The 13,013-nt window shown below is 37.1% G+C and overlaps 2 protein-coding genes across 2 annotated transcripts; both read left to right on the forward strand.

The window, feature by feature from the left end:
- The first annotated feature begins 6,821 nt into the window (after nt 1-6,821).
- LOC133831451 (uncharacterized) lies at nt 6,822-8,695 on the forward strand. The gene is made up of 2 exons (XM_062261750.1): nt 6,822-7,014; nt 8,276-8,695. Exons 1-2 carry the CDS (start codon nt 6,831-6,833, stop codon nt 8,548-8,550), a joined length of 459 nt encoding a protein of 152 aa, XP_062117734.1. The 5' UTR covers nt 6,822-6,830; the 3' UTR covers nt 8,551-8,695.
- Nucleotides 8,696-10,445: 1,750 nt separating this feature from the next.
- LOC133831452 (tRNA-uridine aminocarboxypropyltransferase A) lies at nt 10,446-11,347 on the forward strand. Its single transcript, XM_062261751.1, has one exon. It carries the CDS (start codon nt 10,462-10,464, stop codon nt 11,236-11,238), a length of 777 nt encoding a protein of 258 aa, XP_062117735.1. The 5' UTR covers nt 10,446-10,461; the 3' UTR covers nt 11,239-11,347.
- Nucleotides 11,348-13,013: the final 1,666 nt, after the last annotated feature.

Consider the following 13,013-nt stretch of genomic DNA (forward strand, 5'->3'; position numbering starts at 1 on the left):
TCAAGCTAGGAAATCAAGGATTTGAGTTTATAGATTTGGTCCATCCATTGAAGAGGGTTTAATCTCGAGCTTGAGGGAAGATTTAGCCATGAAATTTCTAGTTTTACTCTGTTTTTGGTTTGGTTGAAAGCTTGAGAGTTTTGATTATAGAATTGGGTATTTGGTGTGGTTTTAAGTGGTTAAAAGCTTGGGTTTTGTTGTGGGAATGTTGGTTGTGTTGTGGTGATGATTGGTGTTGATTTTGGGATTGATTTGAGGAAGGTTTGGTTGTGTTTGGTTTGGTTTGAGAAAAAAAAGGGAAAAAAATCTGGGTTCTAGGTTGAGCTGCAGCTCTGTTCTTGGGCGCTGCAGCTCAAGCTGTGTGAAGGAGAAGTTGGTGCTGATGGGCTATTAGAGTTGTGGCTCTAACTTGTAGAGCTGCGACTCTAATGCTGTCAGAGAGGGTTTTGGGCCCCTGTTTTGGGTGGGGCTGCGGCTCAAAAGCTTGGGGCCGCGGCTCAAAATGGGAATTTGGCCAAAGTGGGTTTTAAGTGATAGAAACTCAAACCTAAGGGCTCGGGATCGAACCTACTACCCGGTTTAGTAGAATTCGACATCTCGGAGGTTAGGACTTGGTCCGGAAACCTTTGATTATTCATTTTATTGATGAAATCCCAAATTGGTTATGACCAGGTGACCATCAAGGAACTAAAAGATTGATCGTTCTCAAGGGTCGTTCTTATATTAATTCTTGCTCAAACCTGAGGTAAGAAAACTGCACCCTGTGTATATATGACATGCGTGATTGTTATTGAGGCATGTTGATTGATAAATGTGGACATGGATGCCTATTAAATGCTAGCAAATGTTGTTTACTTGTATATGTACTGACTAGTCAGGGACACTGACCTAAGAGTCAGAAATGGCATAGCGCATGAACGCCGAGCCAAATGAAAATTAGATCTAATCGATATTAGCGTTGAATGGCACTAAGGCATTAACGCTGGACCAACCCTAAGGTCGACGAACTTATAAGCGCTTGGCTAGTCTAAGACTAGTTACTAGAGCCAAGGCCTAAGGCCCAGGTGACCGTTTGTCACATGGCTAGGGAACGCTGTTCCAGGGTTATGACTCTAAGGTCATGAGGAAGGTTATGTTGGTGACTAGTCACCATGCACCTATCCTGTTCGAACTAATAATAGTTCACTTATCTATTAAGCCCTGGTGACCCTATCGTCACAAGGCTAAAGGGAGCTAGACCCAACTTAGTGACTTTTGCGACTTACACCTATTTGTTTAGACTGATAGTCCTGAATGATTATTATGATCATTGATTATATTATATCGTGCTTTATTGTGTTTTCTTGCTGGGCCTTGGCTCATGGGTGCTATGTGGTGCAGGTAAAGGGAAAGAAAAGCTCACCCAACCTTGAGTGGAGAGCTTAGGTGGTGATGTGTACATATGCGGCCGCTTGACCACTACGGCCAAGGAGTTCTCAGAGGAACTAGGGGGTTTACCCTATTTTTGCCGCTTAGGTCGGCGGGTTTGTAATTTTGAAACTGTAATGACCATTTTGAGTTGTAAATAACTTGTAAATGTTTTTATGGGCCCATTGACAGTTTTATGTATTTAATAAAATATACCTTTTCCTTTTTATTGATTTTTCACCTTAGTCTGTTAATAACACTTAGAACACGTTTTTAACCAAAAGACTCGGGTAGCGGGTCAAATTTCCGGTTCACCGTAACTGTTCTGGGGTAACCAGGACGTTACAATATGGTAGTCTATGACACTAGTAGCCGTCAGCCTAGGACTAGAATTGGGATTTAGGAGTTATTTCCATTCCAGTCAGTGAGTGAACGGAGGGTCCCGTCCCTGTTCTAGGATATGTTTGCATGATTTTTATGATGTTAGACTGTTGTATTTCATTTATTTATTTTCAGTTGATTACTTATGTATCGAAATCATGTATTAAGTATGAAGTAATATTAATGACAAGTTGTCCTGCTCTTTTCTCTTTGTTATACATTGTTATGAAGTATGTTAGGTTTGAAACTCAGTTTATATTATTGTTATTGTTCTTTTCGAGTATTGAGTAGAATGTGTTAGGCCTTTTTCTGAATGGATAGAAGATTTATCGTTCATAGTTTAGGCTCTTTGGCTTAAGGATTTCGAACAAATCGTAATGCCTCCACGAAGAGCTGTACGACGAGGAGTGAATAGGGCTCAGGCACCAGAAAACCTGAACTCAGGAAATGTGGATGCAGTTACGTTGTTGGGAATTAATCAGGCACATACTGAAGAGATTGGTCATCTTCAACAAGAACTTAGTCGGGCATCTAGGGTTGGAAGGCCACCAGCCCAGCAAGTTGTGGAAGTGAGGCCACAATAACTTGCTCTACCAGATCCGGTATACGAACATTTCTGAAAGTTGCACCCTCCACCCTTCGAAGGAGGTGTGGATCCTATGGAAGCTGAAGAACGGATAATATCTATTGAATCCATTTTTGAACTAATGCAGTTGGAAGACCGAGCTAAAGTATCTCGTGCTACATATATGCTGAAGAAGGACGCCCGCATCTGGTGGGAGAACATGAAGCTTATCCAGGATGTAAGAGTTATGACATGGGCGGAGTTTGTACAAGCTTTCAACGAATTGTTTTACAATGAGACTATCAGAGCTTCTAAGGTGGATGAATTTGTGAACCTAATCTAAGGAGATACTACTGTAGCCCAGTATGCGCAACAGCTCAACAGGCTGGCTAAGTTTGCTCGAGATTTAGTGGCCAAAGAGGAGGCTAAGGTCGAAAAGTTCATAAGAGGACTCAAGCCAATGATTTCCCGAGATGTAGAAATGGCTAGTACAAAAAAGTTCGTGTTCAAGGGAGAAAGTACGAGACCTAAAATGCCAATCATCTCGGCGCTCAAGGCAAAGAGGATATAATGGGTCTAGTTAAGAAAAGTCGAGTCGTTACAAGCATTTAATGCTCATGTTGATTATATATAATCATTTTGGCCTGTGTTAAACACATTAATGCTTTTTGACTCATTAGCCAATAGCATACGACCAGTGATCAATACTACTGTCGATCATGACTGATAAGTTAAGACTCCACGACCAGTATTAACACCATTGTCGTTCCCTAACTAATAAGTCAGTGCCATACACAGATAAGCAAAGTTGTTATGCATTTACTATACAAGCATTGTCCATATATATAGCACTCAACATGCCTCATCAATAACCATGCATGTCATATACTAGGTGTATTTTTCTTACCTCTGGTTCGAGCGTGAAATAATAAAAGAACGACCCTTGAGAACGATCAGCCCTTAAGCCCCTTAGTGGTCACCTAATAATAACCAAATATAAAATCTCATCAATAAAATAAGTAATAAAAGGTTCCCTGACCAAGACCTAGCCTCCGGGACGACGAATCCTACTAAATTGGGTAGTAGGAGCGATCACAAGGCCTTAGGTTTGAGTTCCCATGATTAAAACACAATTCTGGCCAAAAATGCCCTTAAGCGTTGCGACCCCACACCTCTAAGCCGCGGCCCACCTCCCAGGCGCCACGGCCCCAACGCCCTTCAACCTCTTCTTTCATCTTCACTAAGCTTGGGCCGCAGCGCCCAAGAACAGGGTCGCGGCCCCACCTGGAACTCAGCCAAAAACCTTCATTTTTCCTCTTTAACAATCCTCCAAAAACCTATCCAAACATATCCAAATCCCAAAATTAAAGTTCCTAAACATCCCAATGATCCAAAACCATCAAAACCCGAGGCTCAAACAACTCTAAAACTCATTAACACATAAAATCCAATTCGAAACTTAGAAAATCGAAAACTCAAAACTTAAAAGTTGGATTACCTCTGATTTAGTCGTTTCTCGCTAAATCCCCCGGTTAATAAACTTCTAATCTTCCCTAGAATCGCTATAACTTGATCCTTGCTTGAATCCGAGTCCTAAAATTCAAGTTTCCTTCGAAAATGCGATGAATAGTAAAAAAGGATAACGAGAGAAAGAGAAAAAGTGTTTGAACGTATTTTCCTTCTGACATGTTACTTCAAGCTTAAGTAATCTCAAGTAAATCCTAATGCTCGGGGTCCCAAAAATGCCCCTGAGGGTAAAATATCAAAATTCCCAGAATTTCCTCTTGATCTCACTAACTCCCAATATATCAACAAATAATCATTCTCATTACCCAATATCCCGATAATTGACTCCGTTATGACAAAACTGCTAACTTGCATCCTAGGATCGTCTCATGTCGAATAGCTTAATATATCCACATAATAATGTGGTCTCACCCATATATCACATACATGCACATAAACATAGGCTTATGCTCTCAATGGCCAAAATTACGAAAATGCCCTTCTAATAAGAAATGGGCCCACATGCATGCAATTATTATCATATAATAATATAATTCACATAATCATGCATATAATTACATAATTGCATATTAAATCAATTATAGTCCTCCTGGCCCCCTAATCTAGGCATTATGCAGGTCGTATTCTCCTTTCCTTATATGTTGATGATATGATCATTACTGGTGATGATTTAGATGGAGTTGGAGTGTTAAAGTCTCAATTAGCTTCCCAGTTTGAGATGAAGGATTTGGGTCCTCTTCAGTATTTTCTAGGTATTGAAGTTGCCTTCTCCCCAAAAGGCTATCTTCTTTCTCAGTCAAAATACACTTCTGACATCATTGAGCATGCTCGTCTTACATATACAAAAGTAGTTGCCACTCCTTCTGAGCTCAATGTTCAGTATTCTCCTTTTGATGGCACGCCCTTGCATGATCCTGCTTTGTATCGCACTATTGTTGGCAGTTTGGTTTATCTCACTATTACTCGCCTCGACATTGCATATGTTGTTCACATTGTTAGTCAATTTGTTGCCTCTCCTCCTACTGCTCACTAGGCAGTTGTTCTTCGCATTTTGAGGTATCTTCAGGGTACTATATTTCAAAGTCTTTTGTTTCCCTCCACTTCTTCCTTGGAGCTTCGTGCATACTTCGATGCCAATCATGGTCGTGATCCCATAGATCGGAAGTCTGTTACTGGTTTCTGTATCTTTTTGGGTGATTCTCTTATTTCTTGGAAAAGTAAGAAACAAATTGTTGTCTCACAATCTTCCACTGAAGTAGAGTACCACACTATGTCATCTACTACTAAAGAAATTGTTTGGTTAAGATGGTTGCTTGAAGATATGGGTGTTTGTCATTCTCAACCCACTCTTATGTATTGTGACAATCAGAGTGCCATCCAGATTGCTTACAATTCAATTTTTCATGAACGCACCAAGCACATTAAGATTGATTGCTATTTTACTCGTCACCATCTGAAGCTTGGCACTATCACTTTGCCTTTTATTCCTTCTTCTTTATAGATAACTTATTTATTTACTAAGTCGCATTCTATTTCTCGTTTTCACTTTGTAGTAGGCAAACTCTAGATGCTTATTGTTGCTGCATAGTGAGTTTGAGGGGTGTTAGAGTTATTATCTTAAAATTATTTTAGTCTTTTAGTATTTTATGATATTTTATTATATTTTGCCTTTTATAAGACTTTGATGATTATTTTATGGTGAGAGAACATTTGCTCTTTTTTGCAATATACTTAGCTCCTCTCTTTCTCTTCATCTCTTTGCCTTTTGCTTTCTTTTTGAGTTCTATGAAAAGTTGGAATCACTACCTACATCTGGGTTACCTTTCATTTTGCTTAAACTCACCATTAGATACTGCTGCAAATTAAAGTTTGTGCCTGAGCAACAACCTAATAGTCTTCCTTCTTTACAAGAACTAGCTGTTGATACTTGTCCAGAGTTAGAGTCACTCCCTAGATCTTGGTTGCCTTTCAGTTTGCGTGAGCTCACCATTTACCAATGTGAGAAGTTGATTGCGTCTCGAAGGAATTGGAATTTGCAAGCACTTGCCAATCTGACAATCTTTCGTATTGGATTTTATAATGGTGAAGATATAGAGTCTTTTTCATAACAAGGGTTGCTGCCGACTAGTCTTACCTCCTTCAAAATTTATGACTTTGTTTGTCTTAAAACATTAGACCACAAGGGCTTTCAAGAACTTACATCCTTGAAAGAACTACACATCCATGACTGCCCCAACTTGGAGACACTTCCAGTAAAAGGGCTGCCACCCCATTTTGAAGGTTCACTGCCACCCTCTTTCGAAAGTTTCTTCACGGATGGTTGCCCTTTGCTGGAAGCAAAGTATGAGTGGGTGAAAGAAGAAGTAAGGTATGAGGACTTAAACAACATTTCTTGCATCCCTCGGCCTCAAGTTACCAACAGCAGGCAACAGGCAACCTCAAGTGCCCATCAGTCGACAGTGGCTGGTTTTGGCTAAAATTAAACAGAAAAATAAATGTTTTTAGCTGTTCTAGGATTTGCCTTGGGCAACAATGGGATCTTATGTCTTGACATAAGCTTTATCTTTGTTTTGAATCAGAATGTTCTTTTAAATCAGCCCTTTTTTTTCTTTTCTAAGTGATGAACCACTTTGTCAACAAAGAAAACAGTGCTAAAACAGTACAATTAAATCGTAAGCGAACAAAATTGTCCATAGCTACACGACCATACTCACGGTGGAAACAAGTAAAACAAATTAAAACATACCTTTGATCCTAAAAGTCTTATTTCTGAAACTAAAAATCCAAAACATAATCTTTGTGCTCCAATGGTCCGTAGAGTCATTATTTATCAGTGAAAAAGAAATGAAAGAGGAGTGAGATGAAAACCAATCAAATATGGACACGTGGATAAGTTTTTGATCCTAAAGTATTGAGATAAGAGAGATTAATTCATACACAGACGTTATATATGACTGCATTATCCGTATCAAAACCATCCATATTCATGGAGATTCAAGCTCGAATCGGAATCATTCCTTCTCACACTTTCACCTCCTCAACCCTCAAATCTTCTTATTCTTCTTCTTCTTCCTCTTACAGGACCCAGAAGTTTCTCTGCTCCTCCAACGATTCTCAAGATAACCAAGAGGATGGTACTACATCTTTCTTCATCTTCTCACTTATGTGTCACACACATGATCAAGTTAAGAAATGGTGCATATGCAGCAACATAATGATTTTGTGCTATGTTATATATCATATGCCTACCAAGTAGTAGGGTTAATATGGTTGTGTCTAACATGTTCGAATGAAAAATGGGGGAGGTGTTCTGATTTGGCCACTGATTAACAAATTTTTAATGTAATTTCATTGAATTAGTTCCTTATTTGTAAAAATGATACATTGTAGGTAAGGTGTTTGTAAATTGCTTTGTTTAGTTAGTCATCAGTTGCTTAATGGGTTATTGTAATTTAGTTTCTATGCTTTATTGAATTAGTTACTTCTATAAAGAAATGATGTGGGAGGTGTTTGCCATTTGATTTTTTCAGTTAGTCATCAGATCATTTGCTTGATGGGGTTACTGTAAAAAAAATTCTATGCTTTATTGGATGTTCTTGTAACCCCAATTTCCCCCAAAAGAAAATCTTTTGCATGGTAGTTTGGCTTCCTTGTATGTCAGGTAATATAACATTGCTTCTGGAAAACGTCTTTAGATAACAACGCTGATCAAATTGTCGTGCCTTTTTTTCACTTTCCAAGAGACTTCGTACTTTTTAGAATGTTTCCCATTAGCAAAAGTCATGTACTCTTTCTGTGACAGCAATGGATTTATGTCAGGAAGATTTATGAATTTAGTCTTTTTCTGATTCATGAATCTGCCTCACATCACATGCACATGGATTTAGTCTTTTGGTTTTTGTCTAAAATTTAATGAGAATGTGAATTTTGAGACTTATCATGCATAAGGTATAATGTACATGTAGTTGATACGCACATACCAAAGGAGGAATTAATCGGACAATGATAGTAGTAGGGTATATGGGCATTTGTAGTTGTGTTTAGTGAATGAACTGGTATAGTTTGTTGTTATCAGTTGGTTGGGAATGTTAGTTAGTTAGGGTAGTATGTATATGGAAGATGAGAAGAATGGGGGATATTGTTTTGTGTGATTGTGTTTTAAGAGCTAATGTTCTTTGGGAGAGTGCTAAAACTCTCAAATTCTCTATGTATTTTGCTATATTCTCTTGATAGAATTAGTTGATTTTATCAGTAGTGATGCAAAGTGAATTCTGCAACATTTATCATCTGTACGAAAAACTTCCATACTTTCAGTGAAAAGTATATAAGGTGAAAGAAGTATATGAATTGCATACTATGACTGATCTTTATTTTGCTTACTTTTTACTATATCAGATGATAAATTCTCTATGGATTGGGACAAGGCCTGGTCAAGCTTCAGAAAGCAAGGGAGGAAGAAGAAATCGTTCTTCTCACAGTTCTCACCAAACAAATATGTGAGCTGGAATCCTAAACGTTCAAATTACCCATTGTCTGAGGAAGTTGATCCCATCAAAAGAGCAGAGAGATCAAACCTCATGTTATGGACTAGTCCTGGTTTTACTCTTGCAGGAGCAATTGTATTAGTGACATTTCTTTTAATCTATACCATTCTTGCACCAATGAAGTGATGTTTATAACCTTTTTGTTGCTCCTGTGGAAGCAGGTCTTCTATTCTAAGTTGTAATTGTATTTAAGAAGATCTATTTTTCCAGGCCAGTGGGTTGTATATGTAACATATGAGTAAATGAAGCTACAATTGTTTCTTTCTCTGGATTCTTGGTTTAGAATAGAAATTTATCCTCGTCTGCTTTGGGAATCTTGCACTCCTATACATCTATATAGGAAAAATATCATGAGAAGTCCAAAATAACCTCTTGGCACCATAAGGTCTTGGAATAATGCCTTTAAGCATGGCCCCCTATAAGTTCTATTTAGTTGAAGAAGTTGCCTTGTGTTAGGATCTTATAGTGACTAAGTATGATGGGATTGTTTGGTGGTTTACAACCACTCAAGCACCCTCCTCTTATAAACTAGTCTTTTGGGAGTTAAATTCTATTTAAGTGGTTGTAACAAATGGTTTTAGAGTCAGCACCCTCTAATGGATCCTTCATCACAGAAGGGGCAAGGGCAACCTGTGGAGAATCCCACAGCAGCACACCTTAGATAACCATTTATGGGGCTATATCGTAAACGCAACTCCAATAGAAGTTGCTTGGAGAATTGCTTGTCAAGTGGTGGGGCAGGTGGATGAAGTGAAGGAAGTTTTATTAAAAAAAGATAGGCAAAATTGCTTTCATATATATATATTTTTTTAAATTATTTTATTTGATTGATTAGATTTATTAAAAAAAATTATAATAGAGTCACTAGAGTTGCTCCCATTGTGGATACTTTAAGAATCTCACATCCATATAACTATCTATGAGAGTTATATAGTAAGGAACCCACATCGATTGAGTATGAGATTCGTTGGTGGTTAATAAAAAACACATTGAAATGAGTAATATCAATGTTAAAAGAAATGATAGAGGGTTGGATTTATTTTTAAATTTTGGTTTTTAGTATGAAAATAAGAGAATTAATATCTCATAAAATAAATATTTATGGAATTTTTCATTAAATTTTGTTTTAAAGGACTCGTTATAATTTGGAAAAATTACACAATTTTGTAATGAAGTCCAAAATAACGACAAAAGTAATTATCCTTCTTCAACCATTTCCGTGATTGACCACGGTTTGACTACCATTGCCCATTGACACACGTCTCGGTCAGAAAGGAGCATCGACCACCGAAACCTCCAACATCCAAATCCCCTCGACCTACTTATCGCTGGCCACTATGGATGGCTCGTGGTAGCGCCAACATCAACTTCTATTTTTGGCCATCTTTGACATCAAAACAATGAGCATTGTTGAACTTAGATTGTCTAGAAGAACAAAGCTTGGCCACTGGAGTACTTTAGCTTCCTATTGTTCTATGTCACCGGTTCTACAAGAAAAATCATCTTTGATTGGGATCTGAGTGTTTTATTTTTTAAACATTAGTTATAGATCTAATTAATTTATGTAATTTAGTATTTTAGTACTTTTATAAACATTAATTTGAGAAATGTTTAACTAAATACACAAATTAATTTTGTAAATATTAGTCACAAAAATGTATTTTTTTTCAGTTATAAAATTAGTATTGTAAATATTAATTTCAAAAATGTATTTTTAATTGAGAAACTAGTAAATTTTATACACAAAAATATCCATCTATAATTGTTTTTATAAATATTATTTTTTAAAAATTGCTGCAAAAAACAATAGATAAATTGCTTTCTACCATCAGTATTTTTATAATAACATACAGTATTTTAGTAGAAAAGATATATGATTCAATTTTTAAAAAAATATATATTTATAAATTTCCATTATAATTTCTTGTAAACGAAAATCATTATTATTAGTGGGATAAACGACTTTTAGTGCTTTACCCTTAAAAACGCAGCGTCGTTCCTACAGAAAGAGTTCCAAACACACTCTCTGCTCCGCAAATGGAGCAAGAGGAAGACCTCTTCCAAGTCTCCATCTCCACCACCGCCGCCTCCACCGCTCCACCACCGCGCCGGCGGCCCATATGCGACAACTGCTCAAGGCCCAACCCAGTTTGCATCTGCCACACCCTCCCGGCCCAGCCCATTCCAACCACAACCCAAATCATAATCCTCCACCACCCACACGAGGCCCAACACAAGCTCTCCACCACTCCCGTCCTCACCAAGTGCCTAGCCAACACCACAGCCCTCGTCGGCCGCCGTCTCCGTCGAGGCAACTCGCCTCTCCTCGACCAGTTGCCGCCCGCCATCTACCTCTTCCCGTCGACCCACACGTCGCCCGCCGTCAACTTATCCCGCCTGAGGGACGCGGACTCGCCCGCGTCCAATCACACCCCTTCGGTCCTGATCGTCTTCGATGCGACATGGAAGCACGCGAAGGAGATGGTGAGCGCTAGCGAGGATTATTTGGGGAAATTTGCGAAAAGGGTTTGCTTGGATTTCGATGAGAATGAGATTGGTGGGAGTATCTATGATTCTGATCTGATTCTGAGGAAGGAGCCGTTTGGTGGGTGTGTGAGTACCATGGAGGCCGTGGCTAGAACTCTCAGGGTTCTTGAGCCCAATGGGCCGGAGATTGAGGCCCGGCTGATTGAGGTTTTGAGGGAAATGGTGAGATTGCAGGCTAGTTTTCTCAAGCCCATGAAGCCCAGGCCCAAGTTGTTGAAGAAACCAAAAAAGAAGATGGCGGAGGAGGTCGAGTGTGGAAGTTCCTAACTGGCAAGTCATTGATTTTTACAAGACAATTTGATGGTTAATTTTTTGCATTGTTGAATTATTACAGCTTAAAATATATTTTGGCCCTTTGTTATGCGTATGACTTTTTTTTTAAAAAAGAGTAATTTTTTTTAAAATATACAAGATTTATTTCCCCCATATAAATGTAACTTTAAGAAAATAAGTTATCTAGCAAAGACCTTGAAATATTTGTGATTTACTCAATAGAATGTTAAATTTGAAAGAATGAGTAGTGGAGTTTCTGGTTAGTGGTGGAAATGTTGAATCTCTAACTACAGAAGCTTTCATTGAGTTACTTGATTGGTTTTTCCATTTATAGAAGTTGAGAAGAACTAGGCACCAAACATGTCTCTCCACAGTCAATTCAATTAGCTTTTTCTTTGATGAGTGGGTCTGTTTGGGAAATGAAAGCATGCAAGTACTTTGTCCTATGAAAAAGCCTCAACAGGTGATAACTTCATTAGAAATCTTCAACACTAGAATCTATGAAGATTTTAAGCTAATGGTCAAGTATGTTGTATTGGGCTTTTGCACATAGAATTAGTGAGATTGTTATCCAATTATGTTACCATTTTATTAAGCCCAATAGTACAAAAATCAGCACTATTTAGGGGGTCTAGCTGTACTTTTTCATTGTCAGTGTGGGGTATATATAAGAATCTCATCATGGAAAATGGACAAAGAAGTCCACTTATACTCTTTCTTCTTCTTTCATGGATTTTACAGTATCTAAACCTTGTCATGTTAAGAAAGTATTTTTACAATGGAAAAAAAATTCAGAATGAGAGAGGAATAAACTTTTTTTTTTTTTTTTTAAATGTTCTTTTGGTCTTTTGATTCTTGAACTTGTACAATGGTCAAAAAGGAAAAGAAGTCTTTTACCACAAGAAAAAAGTGTGTTACTACTAGCTAGCTAGAATAGCATTCATTGCAACGAAACAAGCCCCAGGTAAAGTGATATCGATACCCTTTTTGCTTTTTTGATAATATGATTTGGTGAAAGAGCCACGTTACTCTTGAATTTCCTTTATATGTGAATCCACCACTAGATTTTCACATGCATTTATTTGAATCTAAAAATGTTAATGGGTACTAGCATTGTTGACTACTAATACTATACATAAATCACATATTAATATAGTAGATTTACAATCCAATATTAAATTTTTATAGCAGATTTACAATCCAATTTTTAGGCTTCGGATTTTGTCTTTTTTTTGGTAAGAAAATGTAGGGATTATATATTTTTGAATCATGTGTTACATGTTTGAACTTTGTATTTGGACAAATTAATTTTTAGATTTTGTGTTTTGTAAAATAGTTCAAATAGACTATTAAATCCGATTTTAATAAATAAAAAATTGAATATAACAACATAATTGTTAGGCAGAATGATTATATTTTTGTTTAGTATTGTGAATTATTTATGATTTTAATTCAATTTTTTTATCAAAATCAAATTTATGAGTATATTTGAACTATTTTACAAAATATACGGTTCAAAAAGTAATTTATTAAAATACAAAGCTCAAAAAGTAATTTATTAAGATACAAGATTCAAAAAAATATAAACCAAAAAATATAATGCATCATATTATGTATTCCATGCTTTATTTATATACTTAGATTAAAATTTAATCTACTTTTAAGTTTAGTTTGATGTATTTAGACTTCTAACGATTAATAATAATCTGATTAATCCTACCACTAATTTGACAGTATGTGCGGTGAATAAAATGTATTCCCTAACAAAG

This window comes from Humulus lupulus, chromosome 4, assembly GCF_963169125.1.
Source record: "Humulus lupulus chromosome 4, drHumLupu1.1, whole genome shotgun sequence".
NCBI lineage: Eukaryota > Viridiplantae > Streptophyta > Magnoliopsida > Rosales > Cannabaceae > Humulus > Humulus lupulus.